The 20422-nt window shown below is 43.7% G+C and overlaps 1 protein-coding gene across 5 annotated transcripts in view; it reads left to right on the top strand.

The window, feature by feature from the left end:
* The window catches only part of preb (prolactin regulatory element binding), an 87159-nt gene extending 73557 nt beyond the window's left edge, over positions 1 to 13602 (top strand). For all 5 annotated transcript variants that reach the window (XM_048536189.2, XM_048536190.2, XM_048536191.2 and 2 more), the window contains one exon: positions 11614 to 13602. In XM_048536189.2, coding sequence (XP_048392146.1) covers positions 11614 to 11708 — 95 coding nt within the window. In that variant the 3' untranslated portion in view covers positions 11709 to 13602. The remainder of the gene's footprint in view (positions 1 to 11613) is intronic.
* The last annotated feature ends 6820 nt before the right edge of the window (positions 13603 to 20422 follow it).

Raw genomic sequence — 20422 nt, 5'->3', positions numbered from 1 at the left:
TCTTCACACAGAGTGGTGAGTGTGTGGAATGTGCTGCCAAAAGTGGTAGTGGAGTCAGAAACTTTCAAGACTTCAGCAAATCTTGGATAGTTACATGGAGGATAGTAAAATATAGGGCATGCAGGGTAGATTGATCTTAGTAGGATAATAGATCAGCACAACATTGTGGGCCAAAGGGCCTGTACTGTGTTGTACTGTTCTATGTTCTATGAAATCATGGTTTAATATCTCACCCATTTCCTGTGTTTCCATACATAGACAGCTTTGCTGATCTTTCGGGGCCCTTTTCTCTCCCTAGTCGTTCCTTAATCCTATTTGCCAAAGCTATCTGATGTCCCCCTTTTTCCCTCCAGTGTATATTCCAACTGCCCTATAATCCTCTTCGTATTCATTCGATCTCTGCTGTTCATACCTGCTATGTGCTTCCTTCTTTTTTTTTGACCCGAACCTCAATTTTCTAATCATCCAGCATTCCCTACATCTACCAGCCATGCCCTTCAACTTAACAGGAACATACTGTCTCTGGACTCTCATTGTCTCAGTTTTGAAGGTTGTCCACTTTCTAGCCATCCTTTTACTGTGAATATCTGCCCCTGATGAACTTTTTGAAAGTTCTTGCTTAATGTCATCAAAATTAGCCTTCCTCCAAATTAGAACTTTTACTTTAAGTGTACCCTTTTCTATCACTAATAGAATTATGATCACTAATTCAAATATGAGCCCCAAAGTGCTCCCCCACTGACACCTCAACTATTTGCCCTGCCTTATTTTCCAAAAGTAGCTCAAGTTTTGCTCCTTCTCCAGTAGGTACATTGACATACTGAATTTTTCTTGCACATATTTAACAAATTCCTCTCCATCAAAGCCCTTAACACTGCAGCAGTACCAATCTATGTTTGGAATGTAAAATCCCCTACTATTACCACACTACTATTCTTACAAAAAAACTCAGATCTCCTTACATACTTGCTTCTCAACTTGCTGCTCACTGTTGGATGTCCATAGGGTGGAGTTCTATAGTAAAATGCCAATGAAATGATCACCCTTTCCTATTTCTCAGTTCTACCCAAATAACTTCACTGATGTACTCCCTGGAATATCCTCCTCAAGAATAGCCGTAATGTTATCCTAATCAAAAATGCCACTCCCCCTTCTGTTGCCCTGCACTTTCTATCTTTCTAGAGCATCTATACTCTGGAACCTTAAGCTGCCAGTCCTGTCCATCCTGAGTGACATCTCTGTAATTGATACAATATACCAGTCCTATGTTACCATACCAGGTCTTACCTTTCAGGCCTCTTGCGGTGAAGTATAGTTTAATTTATCAGTCCTACCTCATTCTCTGCTTTGTTCCTTGCTGGTCTCTCTTCTCTTTGTGAATATTCTGACCCTGGCACCCGGGAAACAACACACCAATCTGATATCTCGTTGCCAAGCACAGAATCATCTTTCACAGTCTCTGACTGGAGAGTCCCCTATCACAAACGAGCACTTGCCCATTTGGCCTGGGTGATTTATCCACTTTCAGACCTTCCAGTTTCCCCAGCACTTTATCCTTAGTGTTGACCACCACAGACAACTCTGCCCTCTCACTTCTGACTTCCTTGAAATTCTAGCATGCTGTTGATGTTTTCCACTGTGAAAACTGATATAAAATACCCATTCAATTTCTTTGCCATTTCTTTGTTCCCATTGCTATTTCTCCAGCCTCATTTTCCAGTGGTCCAAAGTCCACTCTTGCCCAAAGGTATCTTAAAAAAAACTCTGATTTCCACACTACATGAAAACAGACCCTTCAGTCCACTGGTCCAAATTGACCATGTTCCCAAACCAATATTGTCCCACATGCCTGCATTTGACCAATATCCCTCCAAACCTTTCCTTTTATGCACTTGTCCAAATGCCTTTTAAATGTTGTAACTGTACTTACATTCACCACTTTGTCTGGCAGTTCATTCCACACACTAACCACTGTGTAAAAGAAGTTGCCCCTTATGTCCTTTTTAAATCTTTCTCCTCTCACCTTAGAAGTATGCCCCCTCGTTTTGAACTCCACTACATTAGGGAAAATAACTTTGCTACTCATCTATACCCCTCATAATTTTATAAACTTCTACCACCTATCCTCTGGTGAATAAACTCCCAGCCTATTTTTATAACTCAAACTCTCCATTCCAGGCGACATCTTGATAAAGCTTTTCTGAGCCCTCCCTAGTTTAATGATATCCTTACTGTGACAGGCAACCAGAGCTGCACACTGTACTCAAGAAGAAGTCTCACCAATGTCCTGTACAACCTTAATATAATGTCCCAACTCCTATACTCAAAGATCTAAGCAATGAAAGCAAGCGCGCTAAATGCCTTATTAACCATCCTGTCTACTTGTGACGTAAATTTCAAAGAATTACGTACCTGAATCCCCAGGACGCTCTGTACTACATCACTACCCAGGGCCCTACCATTAATTGTATAAGTCTTGCTGTAGTTTGCTTTGCCAAAATGCAATGCCTTGTGTTTATCCAAATTAAACTTCATCTTCTACTCCTCAGACCATTGATGCAGTTGACAAGGTCCCTTTGTAATCTTACGCAACCTTCTTGATTATCCATTAGACATCAAATTTTGGTGCCATCTGCAAACTTACTTACTATGCCTACTGTATTCTCATCCAAATCATTTATATAAATTGCAAATAAAAGTAGACCCAGTACTGATCCCTGTGGAACACCACTGGTCACAGGCATCCAGTCCGAAAAACAACCCTCCACCACAACCCTCTGTCTCCTACAGTAAAGCTAATTTTGTATCCAGTAGTAAGCTGTACAAAACTCTGGTGCGGCCGCACTTAGAGTATTGTGTATAGTTCTGGTCACCGCATTATAAGAAGGATGTGGAAGCTTTGGAAAGGATGCAGAGGAGATTTACGAGGATGTTGCCTGGTCTGGAGGGAAGGCCTTATGAGGAAAGGCTGAGGGACTTGAGGCTGTTTTCATTAGAGAGAAGAAGGTTGAGAGGTGACTTAATTGAAACATATAAAATAATCAGAGGGTTAGATAGGGTGGATAGGGAGAGCCTTTTTCCTAGGATGGTGACGGCGAGCACGAGGGGGCATCGCTTTAAATTGAGGGGTGAAAGATATAGGACAGATGTCAGAGGTGGTTTCTTTACTCAGAGAGTAGTAAGGGAATGGAACGCTTTGCCTGCAATGGTAGTAGATTCGCCAACTTTAGGTACATTTAAGTCGTCATTGGACAAGCATATGGACGTACATGGAATAGTGTAGGTTAGATGGGCTTGAGATCGGTATGACAGGTTGGCACAACATCGAGGGCCGAAGGGCCTGTACTGTGCTGTAATGTTCTATGTTCTATGAATCCCATATGATCTAACCTTATTGATTAGTAAAGCCTTTGATAAGGTTCTGCATGAAAAGTTCAATTAAAAGTTCAAGTAACAATGTCCACTGCACTACCCTCATCAATCTTTTTTGTTGCTGATTCAAAAAACTCAATCAAGTTTGTAACTTCCCTTGCACAAAACCAGGCTGACTATCTCTAATCTTTCCTTTCCAAATGTATGTAATTCCTGTCTTTCAGAATCCTCTCCAACAACTTAACCCGCCACTGATGTCAGACTCACAGGTCTATACTTCCTAGGCTTCTCCTCTCTCTTTTCTGAAATAACAGTATAACGTTAGATACCTTCTGCCTCTGGCAACTCACCCGTGATTATAGATGAAACAAATTTCAGCTAGGGGCCCTGCGATTTCGTCCCTAACTTCCCACAACTTAAAGGCTTTACATTAGTCTTCACCACATTGCTCATTCCTTTGCTTTTGTGCTGTCTAACTTCCCTCATCAGCAATGGGTCTTCATCCTGCCCTTTATATACTGCTTCTTCCTTGGGATGAAAGTTTGCTACGCGTCCTGAATTCCTCCCAGAAATTGCTGCCATTGCTCCTCCAACATCTGCCCTGCTAAGCGCCCCCTCCGATCAACTCTGACCAGTTCCTTCCTCATGTCTTTGTAGTTAGTTTTACTCAATTGTAATGCAATTACATCTGATTCAAACTTCTCCCTCTCAAATTGCAGGCTGAATTCTACCATATTGCAATCACTGCCCCTTCAAAATCCCTTCACCTAAGCTTGATTATCAAATCTGCCTCATGACACCACCAAATTCAGAATTGCCTGTTCCATAGTAGTGTCTATCACAAGCTGTTCCAATAAACCTCCATGAATTTCTTTTATTGGGATCTGCTACCAACCTGATTTTTGTTACTGTCCACCTGCATATTTTTTGCAGCTATAGCCCGATTTGTTCACAACAGCGCATTTTCAGTGAACTAAATTGGGATTTTTCTTAAATTAAAACAAATATAGGTGGACGTACACAGCAGCTCAGGCAGTAAATTTTCAAATATGTTGTTTCGTGAAATACTGACAACAATCTCCAGCCAGGAGACTTGCCTGGATGAGTGCAGCTCCAACAGCACTAGAGGCTTGAATTCATCTAGGACCAATTAGCCCACTTGATTGGCACCGTATCCGCAATCATCCATTCCTAGTACCGCTAATGCTCAATGGCTGCAGTATACAACATCTGTAAGATGCACGCAGAAATTCACCAAAAACCCTTAGCACCTTCCAAACCCACAACTGTTTCTATCTCCAAGGACAAGTGCAGCAGATACATGGGAATCCCATCACTTCAAGTTCCCTGTAAGTCACTCACCATTCTGACTTGGAAATGGATTGCCGAACCTTCAGTGTCATTAGATCAAAATCTTCCAATTTTCTTCCCAACAGTATTATGGGTCTTCTTAACCTAACTGGAATGTAATGTTCCAGAAGTCAACTCCAGGACAACCAGGGACCAGTAATAAATACTGTCCTAGACAGTGATGTCCGCATTCCCATGAATGAATTTTTAAAAATGGTGGGCATCACTGGCAATGTCAACATAGAACATAGAAAAGTACAACACAGTACAGGCCCTTTGGCCCACGATGTTGTGCTGTGGAATAATCCTAAGGCAAAAATAAAATAACCTAACCTACATTCCCCTCAATTCACTGCTGTCCATATACATGTCCAGCAGTCGCTTAAATGTCACTAATGACTCGGCTTCCACAACTACCACTGGCAAACTATTCCATGCGCTCACAACTCTCTGGGTGAAGAACCTCCCTCTGACGTCTCCTCTATACCTTCCTCCGAACACCTACAAACTATGACCCCATGTGGCAGTCAATCCTGCCCTGGGGAAAAATCTCTGGCTGTCAACTCTATCCATGCCGCTCATAACCTTTTACACCTCGATCAGGTCACCTCTCTTCCTCCTCCTCTCCAGAGAGAAAACTCCGAGCTCAGTCACCCTCTCCTCGTAAAACAAACCCTCCAATCCAGGCAGCATCCTGGTAAACCTCCTTTGCACCCTCTCCAAAGCCTCCACATCTTTCCTATAATAGGGTGACCAGAACTGGACACAATATTCCAAGTGTGATCTCACCAGGATTTTGTAGAGCTGCAGCATAACCTCGCGGCTCTTAAACTTGATTCCCCTGTTAATGAAAGCCAAAACACCATATGCTTTCTTAACAACCTTATCCACTTGGGTGGCAACTTTGAGGGAGCTATGCACTCGAACACCAAGATCCCGCTGTTCCTCCACACTGCCGAGAATCCTGCCTTTAATCCTATATTCAGCATTTAAGTTCGACCTTCCAAAATGCATCACCTCACATTTATCCAGGTTGAACTCCATCTGCCATTTCTCGGCCCAGCTCTGCATTCTGTCAATGCCTCGCTGAAGCCTGCAATAGCCCCCGATACTATCAACGGCACCTCCAACCTTTGTGTCATCAGCAAACATACTAACCCATCCCTCAACCTCCTCATCCAAGTCATTTATAAAAACTACAAAGAGCAGAGGCCCAAGAAAAGAGCCCTGTGGGACACCACTCGGCACTGACCTCCAGGCAGAATACTGAGCATCTACAACCACTCTCTGCCTCCTGAATCCAGACGGCCAAATCACCCTGTATCCCATACCTCCTGACTTTATGAATGAGCCTGCCGTGGGGAACCTTATCAAATGCCTTGCTGAAGTCCATGTACACCACATCCACTGCTCGACCCTCGTCAACCTGCCTCGTGACCTCCTCAAAGAACTCAATAAGATTTGTGAGGCATGACCTCCCCCTCACAAAGCCATGCTGACTCCCTTTAATCACGCTGTGCGTTTCCAAATAGTCATAAATCCTATCCCTCAGAATTCTTACCAAAACCTTGCTGACCACAGACGTAAGACTGACTGGTCTGTAATTTCCAGGGATTTCCCTATTCCCTTTCTTGAAAAGAGGAACGACATTTGCCTCTCTCCAATCTTCCGGTACGACTCTCGTGGAGTGTGAGGAAGCAAAGATCTTTGTCAGCGACTTAACAACCTCCTTTCTCACTTCCTGGAGCAACCTGGGATAAATCTGGTCTGGCCCTGGGGACTTATCAATCTTAATGTTTGCCAAAATTTCCAGCACATCAACTTCCTCAATCTTGATCTGTTCAAGCCTGTTTTCCTGCTCCTCAAAGTTCTCATTCACAACAAGGTCCCTTTCCTAAGTGAAAACCGAAGCAAAAAACTCATTTAGGGCTTCCCCTATCTGCTTAGACTCCACATACAACTTCCCTACGCTATCCCTGATCGGCCCTACCTTCCCCCTGATCATTCTCTTATTCCTCAGATGTTGGACAGATTCTGTGCCAGAGACTTGCACCCTACTGCATGCTCCGGTAAGTCGTCCCCCCAACAGTATCCAAAACGGTATACTTGTTTTTTTTTTGTTACTTGTCCATTGTTGCCACTGAACTAACTGACTTGCTACACAATTTCAGAAGGCAGTTGAGAGTCTTACACATTCTGTTGGATTGGAGTTGAATGTTACCCACATTGGCTAAGGATGATAGATTTTCTTCTTTAAAACATATTTGTAAACCCAGAGGTTTTTAGAACAATTGAACAAACTGTTCTTTCAATTAGAGATTTTTTACTAATTGAGTTGGAATTCCAACCCACGTTCACCTTGGCCTCTGGATTGCAATCCAGTGTCACTGCCACAAGGCCACCTTCCTCCTCCATTTGTGGAGAAACAAAGAAACCTACAGCACAGGAACAGGCCTTTCGGCCCTCCAAGCCTGCGCCAATCAAGATCCTCTGTCTAACCTGTCACCTATTTTCTAACGGTCTGTGTCCAATGGCTCCCTGCCCATCCATGTACATGTCCAAATATATCTTAAAAGATGCTAACGTGTCTGCGTCTACCACCTCCACTGGCAACGCATTCCAGGCACCCACCACCCTCTGTGTAAAGAACTTTCCACGCATATCTCCCTTAAACTTTCCTCCTCTCACTTTGAACTCATGACCACGAGTAATTGAGTCCCCCACTCTGGGAATAAGCTTTTTGCTATCCACCTTGTCTATACCCCTCATGATTTTGTAGACCTCAATCAGGCCCCCCCTCAATCTCTGTCTTTCTAATGAAAATAATCCTAATCTATTCAACCTCTCTTCATAGCTAGCACCCTTCATACCAGGCAACATCCTGGTGAACCTCCTCTGCACCCTCTTCAAAGCATCCACATCCATTTGGCAATGTGGTGACCAGAACTGTACACAGTACTCCAAATGTGGCCGAACTAAAGTCCTATACAACTGCAACAGGACCTGCCAACTCTTGTACTCGATACCCTGCCCAATGAAGGAAAGCATGCCATATGCCTTCTTGACCACCCTATTGACCTGCGTTGCCACCTTCAGGGAACAATGGACCTGAACACCCAGATAGAACATAGAACATTACAGCACAGTACAGGCCCTTCGGCCCTCGATGTTGTGCCGACCTGTTATACCGATCTCAAGCCCATCTAACCTACACTATTCCATGTACGCCCATATGCTTATCCAATGACGACTTAAATGTACCTAAAGTTGGCGAATCTACCACCGTTACAGGCAAAGCGTTCCATTCCCTTACTACTCTCTGAGTAAAGAAACTACCTCTGACATCTGTCCTATATCTTTCACCCCTCAATTTAAAGCTGTGCCCCCTCGTGCTCGCCGTCACCATCCTAGGAAAAAGGCTCTCCCAATCCACCCTATCTAACCCTCTGATTATTTTATATGTTTCAATTAAGTCACCTCTCAACCTTCTTCTCTCTAATGAAAACAGCCTCAAATCCCTCAGCCTTTCCTCGTAAGACCTTCCCTCCATACCAGGCAACACCCCAGTAAATCTCCACTTAACAGCCCTGTCAACCTGGGTGGCAACTTTCAAGGATCTGTGTACATGGACACCGAGATCTCTCTCTACTCATCTACACTACCAAGAATCTTACCATTAGCCCTGTACTTTGCCTTCCGGTTACTCCTACCAAAGTGCATCACCTCACACTTGTCTGCATTAAACTCCATTTGCCACCTCTCAGCCCAGCTCTGCAGCTTATCTATGTCTCTCTGCAACCTACAGCATCCTTCGTCACTATCCACAACTCCACCGACCTTAGTGTCGTCTGCAAATTTACTAACCCATCCTTCTACGCCCTCATCCAGGTCATTTATAAAAATGACAAACAGCAGTGGACCCAGCACCAACCCTTGCGGTACACCACTAGTAACTGGTCTCCAGGATGAACATTTCCCATCAACTACCACCCTCTGTCTTCTTTCAGCCAGCCAATTTCCAATCCAAACTGCTATATCTCCCACAATTCCATTCCTCCACATTTTGTACAATAGCCTACTGTGGGGAACCTTATCAAACACCTTGCTGAAATCCATCTACACCACATCAACCGGTTTACTCTCATCTACCTGTTTGGCCACCTTCTCAAAGAACTCAATAAGGTTTGTGAGGAATGACCTTCCCTTCACAAAACCGGGCTGATATTCCCTAATCAATTTCTTCTTTTCTGGATGATTATAAATCCAATACCCTTATAACCTTTTCCAACACCTTACCAACAACTGAGGTAAGGCTCACTGGTCTATAATTACCAGGGGTGTCTCTACTCCCTTTCTTGAACAGGGGAACCACATTTGCTATCCTCCAGTAATCTGGCACTATTCCTGTAGATCTCTCTGTTCATCAATTTTCCCCAGGACTTTTCCATTTACTGTATAGTTCGCCCATGAATTTGATCTTCCAAAATGCATCACCTCTCATTTGCCCGGATTGAACTCCATCTGCCATTTAACTGCCCAACTCTCCAGTTTATCTATATTCTGCTGTAATTTCTGACAGTCCCCTTTACTATCAGCTACTCCACCAATCTTAGTGTCATCAGCAAACTTGCTGATCAGACCACCTACACATTCCTCCAGATCATTTACATATATCACAAACAACAGTGATCCTAGCACAGATCCCTGTGGAACACCGCTGGTTACAGGTCTCCAATTTGAGAAACTCCCTCCTACTACTTCCCTCTGTCTCCTGTTGACCAGCCAGTTTTTTATCCATCTCGCAAGCACACCCTGGACCCCATGTGACTTCACTTTCTCCATCAGCCTGCCATGGGGAACCTTATCAAACGCCTTACTGAAGTCCATGTATATGACATCTACAGCCTTTCCCTCATCAATCAACTTTGTCACGTCCTCAAAGAATTCTATTAAGTTGGTAAGACATGACCTTCCCTGTAGAAAACCATGTTGCCTATCACTGATAAGTCCATTTTCTTCCAAATGGGAATAGACTATCCCTCAGTATCTTCTCCATTAGCTTCCCAACCACTGACGTCAGGCTCACCGTCGATAATTACCTGGATTATCCTTGCAACCCTTCTTAAACAAGGGGCCAACATTAGCAAGTCTCCAGTCCTCTGGGACCTCACCTGTGTCGAAGGACACTGCAAAGATATCTTTTAGGGCTCCGACTATTTCCTCTCTCGCTTCCCTCAGAAACCTGGGATAGATCCCATTCAGACCTGGGGACTTGACCACCTTAATGTCTTTTTGGATACCTAACACTTCCTCCTTCCTTAGAGAGAAAGAGAGCTAAGACTTCAGGTCAATGGCATTATATCAACACTGAAGACGAGTAGAAATATGAGCATGATTCCACCACTGGAAGGGGATAGTAAGATCAAACCAGGAAGTATGTGACAGGGTGCAGGTCACGACAGCTTAAACAATAGGATTTCACAAAGCAACAGTTGAAAAGTACAAGTGGATATAGCGAAGACACAAAGGTGTGTTCAAGTGAAGTATTAATTTCTACATCAAATCCATCTGAATGCAACATCAAGGAGTAAAGAAAGAAATGATAGAGAGCCAGTTCAGCAAAGCAAATGGAAAAATAGGAAAGAAAGAATGAAACTTGAAGCGGAGTAGAGGCAGTGTGTTCAAATGTTGAGCTTCAAAGGCTGTAAAGTGCCAAGTTGTAAGATAAGGTGCTGTTCTACCAGCTAACTTTGAGCTTTACTAGAGCACTGTATCAGGCAAAGGGTGGAGAGTGTAGCACTTAAATAAAGTGGAGAATTAAAATGACAAGTTAATTGAAGATTGACCTCTTGCTGTGAGCAGATTGGAAGGTTTGTGCAAAGTGTGCATGCAGCCTGCATTTAGTCTCCCCAGGCTTTGGGAATTGGAGCAGTGAGAAGGGAAGAGGTGAAAGGGTACGTGATGCATCTCCAGGGCTTGCATGGAACATTAGAACCAGAAGCAGGAGTAAGCTTTTCAGCCAATCAAGCCTTCTCTGCCATTCAGTACAATCGTGGCTGATGTTATTTCAGTGAACTAACATAGGGAAGGGTGGTGTTGTTAGGGGTGACTAAGAAGTCAAGTAGAGGCTCATGGAGGGAATGAACCCTTCAGTACAGATTGAAGAGGGTGGAAAAATATGTCAAGGGTAGAAATGGCAAAGGATGACCCATTGAATGCAAAAGCTAGTAAGGTAGTATGGGAGCACAAGAGGAAGACGATCATAGATCTGGGAAGCAGGGGAGGAACATGAAATGGATTAGAAATGTCTGAGAGCTCTGTTCGCTAAAATTGACTAGAGAATCCATGGTTGAGGAAAAAGCAAGTTACGTTGGAAGTGCTGGGATCAAAGGTCTCATCTGATCAAATACAGCAGCAACAGAGAAGCAGGGTGTGAGGGAGTGTAGTTGAGGTAGCTATCAGGGTCAGTAGACTTTTGTGGTGAACATTAATAAACGATATTTCTTCAGAAAGAGACAAATGTCAAGGAATGAGCGATGCGCTTAGTGAGAGTGAAGGAGTTATGTGACTTAAAACATTGTGTATGAAATTTTCTAGGTCATGGCAAAGATATGAGGGAGTGCTGATAAGGGTCGTTGAAGTACTGAAATGGGATAGGGAGACTGAGAAGGACTAAAATGAGCAATGTTCCAGATATCTTGCAAAACTGGTATAATAACACACCTCCCCCACCCCGACCCACACCAGCTGAGACTCCCTATTACCCTGGACTAGTGCCTCACTGGAATAATGCTTCAAAGGTTATGGTGTAGATTTTAGTTGAATATGTTGAAACTTTGCTCTATTTCATTCTGGGATGGTTGACTAACCACCTTTATTTTGATTTTTCAGAAATGTTCCCGATCTGGGTGGTCTTGCTGCTGTGTGGATTGATCATCGTGCTTACAATAGTCCTTCTGCAGCACCTATTTCCAGGGCTGTTTTAAGCTAATTTCTCTGGATGATGCTGCTACAGTTTACATCTGATCTGAGCAACACTGGGCAGAAAGACATTCTCAAGTAACCAGCATCTGTTGTGAGCTTCAACATGAAGTGTCCATGAAATTGTCTAATATAGTGGCTGACACCATTACGCACAGCTCTGCACAGCCTGGAGTGAATCACTCTGTACAGACCCCTTCAGACTAAGCCCTGGGCAGACAGTAAATTTAGGTTACCATTAATTAGATAGCTGATGGATTGCATCTGATCTCATTGATCCTTACATCACAAGCTCCCTCTCTGTCCTCTTAACTATTCCTCTGTCTCCTCCACTGCCCTCATGCTCTGCCCCTTGCCCCTTGCCTCATGTCAACCCTTCCCCCACTCACCCGGCTCTAATTCTTGATTTTGTTTCTCTTGAGTATTTTCTATAATGAATGTTGCCATCTGTGGTGCAGATGGATTTGCAGTTGATGACAATGGAATTTGCTCTGTGGTATTACAGTCTGTCAGCTGACAGAATTTCACAAGAATATGCAGTCCCTCCCCACCTGCTTAGAATTAATCATGCTCAGTGATGGTGTTCAAGAAGTTTGAACAGTATTGATGTTCAAAACTGTTCACAGCATGTGTGACTTGACAGTATGTTACCACAGCATCCTTCCTGCCCTGCACTCTGCTATTTCCCCAGCAACCATACACTGATCCCTTTCGCCTTTCACCTTCCCCATCCAAACCACTGAAAGGGTATAATTGTGAATGAGATAGTGTGGCCTCTGGCATAGGATGTGAGGAACCTGAGTCTTGGTGCTTGGATTTGAGAGGGTGGAGTTGTCACTGCTGTCAAATGCTCGAGGATGGGGTGGGGAATGGGTCACATTACAGATGATCAGGATCAGATATAAAAAAGTGTGTGAAAAGTGGGGCAGATACATCTGGAAACGACCTCTGCCTTCTCTTTAACTTGATCTGTGCTTCTCATTATCAGTGACTAATGGACTTATGTATCAATGTTAATCCTAGGAAATGCTCATTGAACTAATGTTCCTTCTCAACTATACAACCAACATTACATTTTAATGAATCAACATTCGTATGTTTCAGTCTGCCTCAGAATGAAGATTCTATCACTATATTACAGCTGCTCAATGATACTGGTGAATATATAGATTAGGCCATCCTTAACATCCAGAACTCACCTTCAAACTGAATTTAAATGCCTACAATGAAGGAAATCTTCACATTATGATAGTGTCCACTACTGTGAAAGGGCAGGATCTGAGCAGTGGTAAAGGAGCTATCAGACCAAAACAAGATGTTGTGGTTGCCAGAATTCTTAAATAATAATGACAAATGCTTTAGAAACACAGGTCTGACTGCCTCATTGGAGAGAGAGACAGTTAAAGTTTGGAGTCTAATGTGATCCTCTTCATATTACACTGTCCTGTTTCTCCATCCGTAGATGCTGTCAGACCTGCTGAATTTCTTCAGCACTTTATTTTTTTTAGTGGTTTAGAGGCAGTTCCACTCCATCTGTCCTTGTGCTCTACCTGTCTTGGGAGTGTTTAATGGGAACAGTGTAAAAGGAGCTTTACTCTGCAGCTGACCTCGTACTGAAAGTGTACTGGGAGTGTTTGGGAACAGTGTCAAGGGAAGAAAAACAGTGCTAGAAAAATTTGGTAGGTCTGTCAATATTTGTTGACAGAGAAAAACAGTTAACATTTCAAGTCTGCTGATCCTCTGTCAGAATTGAGTAGTAGAGGGAGGCTTACTCTATCTAACCCTTTGCTGTACCTGTCCTGGAAGTGCTGATGGGCAGTGTGGAGAGATAGCAGTGTGGACTGGAGGAACACAGCAGGCCAGGCAGCATCAGAGGAGCAGGAAAGCTGACGTTTCAGGTCCGGACCATTCTTCAAAGAAGGGTCCTGACCCAAAACGTCAGCGTTCCTGCTCCTCTGATGCTGCCTGGCCTGCTGTGTTCCTCTATCTCCACACTGTGTTATCTCTGATTCCAGCGTCGGCAGTTCTTACTATCTCGCAGTGTAGAGAGAGTCTACTTTGCACCTGTTCTGAGAGTGTTTGATCAGAACAGTGTAGTGGCAGTTTAACTCTGTATCCAATCCCGTGCTGTACTTGCTGCAGGAATAATTGATGGGGAAAATTACTCTTGATCTAATCTTGTGCTATCCCTGTCCTGCCAGTGTTTGATGGGGACAGTGTTAAAGCAGCTTTATCTAACCCATGCCGTACCTGCCTTGGGAAATGGAACAAAGTTAACTGTAAGAGGGGTTTTAATCTATACTTGAGTTAGGAAATGCATGATGCTGGAATTGAATAACTGATTAGAAATGTCTCTTTCTCTGGCACTTGTAACTGCATCCTGATTACAACTTGTTGTAAAAAAGATGCATAAGGATGCTTGTTTTTAATATCGTGGTATTTGAGATGTATTTTTACAAAATAAAATGATGTAAATTAAAGCAGAGCAGATGAGGTGTGTTGTCTGTCTGATTATATGATACAGAGAATTATTGCAGGAGGTGGGGAACCAGATTTGTAATCCAGAGGATGAGGTATTCAGCCTTCTAACAGACACAACGGAGTGAATGAAGAAATGTGGTCGATGGAGTGTAATTGTGGATGCAGGGATGGTTTGAAGTGTGTATACTTCAATGCTAGAAGTATCAGAAATGAGGTGGATGAACATAGAACATGGGTTAGTACTTGGAACTACAATGTTGTGGCCATTGCAGAAACTTGGGTAACTCGGGGACAGGAATGGTTGTTGGAAGTTCCAGGATTTAGATGCTCCAAAAGAAATAGGGAGGGTGGAAAAAGAGGCGGTTGAGTGGCATTGCTATTCAGGGCAAGAATAGCAGCTACTGAAAGGCAGTCCAAGAATGATATGTCTGCAGAGTCAGTTTGGGTTGAGGTCAGGAACAAGAAAGGAGCAGCCACTTTGTTGGGGGTTTTTTGACCGACCCCCTAATAGTTGCAGAGAAGAAGAGGAGCGGATTGTGAGGCAGATACTGGAAAGATGCAGAAGGGTTATACTCATGGGTGACTTCAACTTTCCAAACATTGATTAGAAACATTTTAGTTGTATTAGTTCAGATGGAGCGGATTTTGTCCAGTGCTTTCGGGAAGGATTCCTGACACAGTATGTAGATAGACCTACACGAGGAGAGGCCACTTTGGTTTTGGTGCTTGGCAATGAACTGGGCCACGTGTTAGATCTGTTGGTGGGAGAGCATTTTGGCGGTAGCAACCTTAACTCTGTTACTTTTACAACAGTCATGGAAAAGGATAGGTACATACAGCAGAGTAAAGTTTATAATTGGGGGAAGGCTAATTACAATTCTACTTGGCAAGAACTGGGTGACATAAGTTGGGAACAGATGCTGTCAGGTAGGAGCACTATAGAAATGTGGAGATTGTTTAAGGAATACATACTGCATGTGCTCGATATGTTTACCCCTAGCAGGCAGGGAAGATACAGTTGAGTGAGGGCGCCTTTGTTCTCAAAAGAGGTTGAACGACTGGTTAAGAGGAAGAAGGATGTTTACATAAGGTTTAGGAATCAAGGATCGGAAAATGCTCTAGGAAGGAGCTGAAGAAAGGGCTTAGGAGAGCTATAAGGGGGCATCAGAAAACCTTGGCAGATAGGATCAAGGAAAACTCCAAGGCTTTTTACACGTGCATGAGGAATAAGAGAATGACCAAAGAAAGGGTAGGGCCTATCAAGGAATGTAAAGGGAATTTGTGCGCGGAGTCTAAAGAGATAGGAGAGGTCCTTAATGAATACTTTTCTTCGGTATTCACAATTGAGAGGGACGTAGTTGTAGAGGAGGACAGTGTGAAACAGGCTAGTAGGCTAGAGGAAGTCGATAGAACATTACAGCACAGTACAGGCCCTTTGGCCCTCGATGTTGTGCCGACCTGTCATACCAATCTGAAGCCCATCTAACCTACACTTTTCTATTTACGTCCATATGCTTGTCCAATGACGACTTAAATGTACTGAAAGTTGGCGAATCTACTACCGTTGCAGGCAAAACGTTCCATTCCCTTAATACTCTCTGAGTAAGGAACCTACCTCCTGATATCTGTCCTATATCCTTCACCCCTCAATTTAAAGCTATGCCCCCTCGTGCTCGCCGTTACCATCCGAGGAAAAAGGCTCTCCCTATCCACCCTATCTAACGCTCTGATTATTTTATATGTCCCAATTAAGTCACCTCTCAACCTTCTTCTCTCTAACGGAAACAGCCTCAAGTCCCTCAGCCTTTCCTCGTAAGACCTTCCCTCCATACCAGGAAACATTCTAGTAAATCTCCTCTGCACCCTTTCCAAAGCTTCCACATCCTTCTTATAATGCGGTGACCAGAACTGTACGCAATACTCCAAGTGCGGCCACACCAGAGTTTTGTACAGCTGCACCATAAGCTCTTAGTTCCGGAATTCGATCCCTCTATTAATAAAAGCGAAAACACTGTATGCCTTCTTAACAGCCCTGTCAACCTGGGTGGCAACTTTCAAGGATCTGTGTACATGGACACCGAGATCTCTCTGCTCATCTACACTACCAAGAATCTTACCATTAGCCCAGTATTTTGCCTTCCGGTTACTCCTACCAAAGTGCACCACCTCACATTTGTCCGCATTAAACTCCATTTACCACCTCTCAGCCCAGCTCTGCAGTTTATCTGTTAGTAAGGAAGATGTGCTAGGAATTTTGAGGAAGTTGAAGATAGATAAGTCCCCCAGGTCTGGTGGGATTTATTCAAGGATTCTGTGGAAAGCAAGGGAAGAGATCACAGGGCTTTTGGTTATGATCTTTTCATCCTCACTGTCCACAGGTGTAGTGCCAGAAGATTGGAGAGTCACAAACGCCATTCCCTTGTTCAAAAAAGGGAATAAGGATAACCCCGGAAATTACAGGCAGGTCAGTCTTACACCAGCGGTGGGCCATTTATTGGAAAGGGCTCTGAGAGATAGGATTTATGATCATTCGGACAGGCACAGTTTGATTCATGATAGCATGGATTTGTGAGGGGTAGATCATGCCTCACAAAAGTTATTGAATTCTTTGAAGAGGTGACCAAACACGTAGGTGAAGGTAGAGCAGGGGATGTGGTATACATGGATTTAAGTATGGCGTTTCCCCATGGTAGGCTCCTGTAGAAAGTAAGGAGGCATGGGGTGGGGGAAATGTGGCAGTTTGCATTCAGAATTGGCTGACCCTTAGAAGACAAAGGGTGGTAGTGGATGGGAAATATTCAACATGGTGCTCAGTTACGAGTGGTGTACCACAAGGATCTGTCGTGGGTCCTCTTCTATTTGTGATTTTTGTAAATGATTTGGATGTCGGAGTGGAAGGGTGGTTTAGTAAGCTCACTGATGATACGAAAGTGGGTCAAATTGTGGATGGTGCGGAGGGCTGTTCTAGGTTTTAAAGGGACATTGATAGAATGAGAAGTGGCAGATGGAGTTTAACCCTGAAAAGTGTAAGGTGATTCCGTTTGGAAGAACAAACTTGAAAGCAGAATACAGGGTTAACGGAAAGATTCTTGGGAGTGTGGAGGAGCAGAAGGATCTTGGGGTTCATGTTCACAGTTCCCTGAAAGCTGCCACCCAAGTGGATAGAGTTGTTAAGAAGGCATATGGTGTGTTAGTTTTCATTAATAGAGGGATTGAGTTCAAGAGCCATGAAGTTATGCTCCAGCTATACAAAACCCTGGTTCGGGCACACCTGGAGTGTTGTGTCCAGTTCTTGTCACCTCATTAGAGGAATGATGTGGAAGTGTTGGAAAAGATGCGGAGTGCCTGGAATGGAGGGAAGGTCTTACGAAGAAAGGTTGAGAGTACTAGGGCTTTTCTCTTTAGAACGATGAAGGATGAGAGGTGACTTGATAGAGGTGTACAAAATGATCAGAGGTATAGATAGAGTGGACAGCCAGAGACATTTTCAACAGGTGGAGGTACCTATTACAAGGGGACCTAGTTTTAAAGTGAGTGGAGGTAGATATAGGGGCGACATCAGAGGTAGGATCTTTACTCAGAGAGTGGTCGGGGCATGGAATGCATTGCCTGAGAGGGTAGTGGAGTCGGCCTCGTTAGAGGCATTTAAGCTGCTATTAGATAGGTATATGGATGATAGTATAAGGTAGAGATGGAGGTTAGATAGACCTTAGGTTTAGGGTAAAAGTTTGGTACAACATCATGGGCCGAAGGGCCTGGGTACTGTGCTGTACTTTTCCATGTTCTATGTTTCAAATAATTAAGTAACTCAGCAAAAAGTTGGGAAATGGAGCATATTGTGGAAAAATATGAAGGTGTTCATTTTGGGAGAATAAACAAAAACTACTGAAACCTGCAACACAAAAGACCTTGTCGTACTTAAGCACAAAACAACGTTCACACACAAGGGCAGCAGGTCATCAGGAAGAGCTAACAGAATGCTCGCCATTATTTTGAGGAGGTTGGAATATAAACTTATGGAAGTCTTACTACAGCTGTACAAGGTAGTGGTGAGACCACATCTAGAGTACTGCAAGCAGCTTTTGTCCCTTTACGTAAGGAAAGATCATTTCATTGGATGCAGTTCAGAGGAGACTTACCTCGGATATTCCTTAGCATGGAGGGATTGTCTTATGAGCAAAGGATAAACAGGTTCGGACTCTACTCATTCAAGTTTAGAAGAATGGGAGGTGATCTCTTTGAAACATTACAGGATTCTTAAGGGGTTTGACTGGGTAAATGCTGAGACAATGCTCCTCTTCATGGGAGAGTCTAGGACTATAGGGCATAGTCTCAAAGGGATGCCAATTTATAACTCAGATGAGGAGGATATTTTTTCTGAGGGCTGAGAGACTTTTGAACTCCTTGCCACAGAGAGCTGTGGGGCGCAGAGTTCGTCTGTATATTGAGATATATTCTTGATCGGTTGGGAAACCAAGAATTATGGGAAAAACACAGGAAAGTGGATATGAATAACTTTGCATCAGCTATGATCCAGTTGAAAGGCTTGAGGGGCCAAATGGCCAACCCTAGTTCCTATTTTATGTGGTCTTATGGCTGATGCATATGGTGGGCCAAAGAGCCTGATCCTGTGCTGTGTTCAATGTGTCTAGCTTTAAGGGCACTCTCTTGCACTATCTCTGAATCTCTTGATGTCATTAGTCTGCAAAAACCTGTTGATCTCTGCCTTGAGCCTGTTCAATTATTTGAGTATCTACAACTCTCTGGGATGCAGAATTGCAAAGATATGCCACGCTATAAATAAAGAAATTTCATTTTTAATTCAGTCTTTAATGACCTGAAATTATGTCAAAGAACAAAGAAACCTACAGCACAGGAACAGGCCCTTCGGCCCTCCAAGCCTGCGCCAATCAAGATCCTCTGTCTAACCTGTCATCTATTTCCTAACGATCTGTGTCCATTTGCTCCCTGCCCATCCATGTACCTGTCCAGATACATCTTAAAAGATGCTAACGTGTCTGCACCTACCACCTCTGCTGGCAACGCGTTCCAGGCGCCCACCACCCTCTGTGTAAAGAACTTTCCACGCATATCTCCCTTAAGCTTTCCTCCTCTCACTTTGAACTCATGACCAAGAGTAATTGAGTCCCCCACTCTGGGAAAAAGCTTCTAGCTATCCACCCTGTCTATACCCCTCATGATTTTGTAGACCTCAATCAGGTCCCCCCTCAATCTCTGTCTTTCTAATGAAAATAATCCTAATCTATTCAACCTGTCTTCATAGCTAGCACCCTCCATACCAGGCAACATCCTGGTGAACCTTCTCTGCACCCTCTCCAAAGCATCCACATCCTTTTGGTAATGTGGCGACCAGAACTGTACACAGTACTCTAAATGTGGCCGAACCAAAGTCCTATACAACTGCAACATGACCCACCAACTCTTGTACTCGATACCCTGCCCAATGAAGGAAAGCATGCCATATGCCTTCTTGACCACCCTATTGACCTGCGTTGTCACCTTCAGGGAACAATGGACCTGAACACCCAGATCTCTCTGTTCATCAATTTTCTCCAGGACTTTTCCATTTACTGTATAGTTCGCCCATGAATTTGATCTTCCAAAATGCATCACCTCGCATTTGCCCGGATTGAACTCCATCTGCCATTTATCTGCCCAACTCTCCAGTCTATTTATATTCTGCTGTAATTTCTGACAGTCCCCTTCACTATCAGCTACTCCACCAATCTTAGTGTCATCAGCAAACTTGCTGATCAGACCACTTACACCTTCCTCCAAATCATTTACATATATCACAAACAACAATGGTCCTAGCACAGATCCCTGTGGAACACCACTGGTTACAGGTCTCCAATTTGAGAAACTCCCTCCTACTACTACCCTCTGTCTCCTGTTGCCCAGCCAGTTTTTTTATCCATCTAGCTAGCACACCCTGGACCCCATGTGACTTCACTTTCTCCATCAGCCTGCCATGGGGAACCTTATCAAATGCCTTACTGAAGTCCATGTACATGACATCTACAGCCTTTCCCTCATTAATCAACTTTGTCACGTCCTCAAAGAATTCTATAAAGTTGGTAAGACATGACCTTCCCTGTACAAAACCATGTTACCTATCACTGATAAGCCCATTTTCTTCCAAATGGGAACAGACCCTATCCCTCAGTATCTTCCCTACCACTGATGTCAGGCTCACCGGTTGATAATTACCTGGATT

This window comes from Stegostoma tigrinum, chromosome 9, assembly GCF_030684315.1.
Source record: "Stegostoma tigrinum isolate sSteTig4 chromosome 9, sSteTig4.hap1, whole genome shotgun sequence".
NCBI lineage: Eukaryota > Metazoa > Chordata > Chondrichthyes > Orectolobiformes > Stegostomatidae > Stegostoma > Stegostoma tigrinum.
Note: the sequence above shows the minus strand (reverse complement) of the source record. Positions and strands in the feature narration are given on the sequence as shown.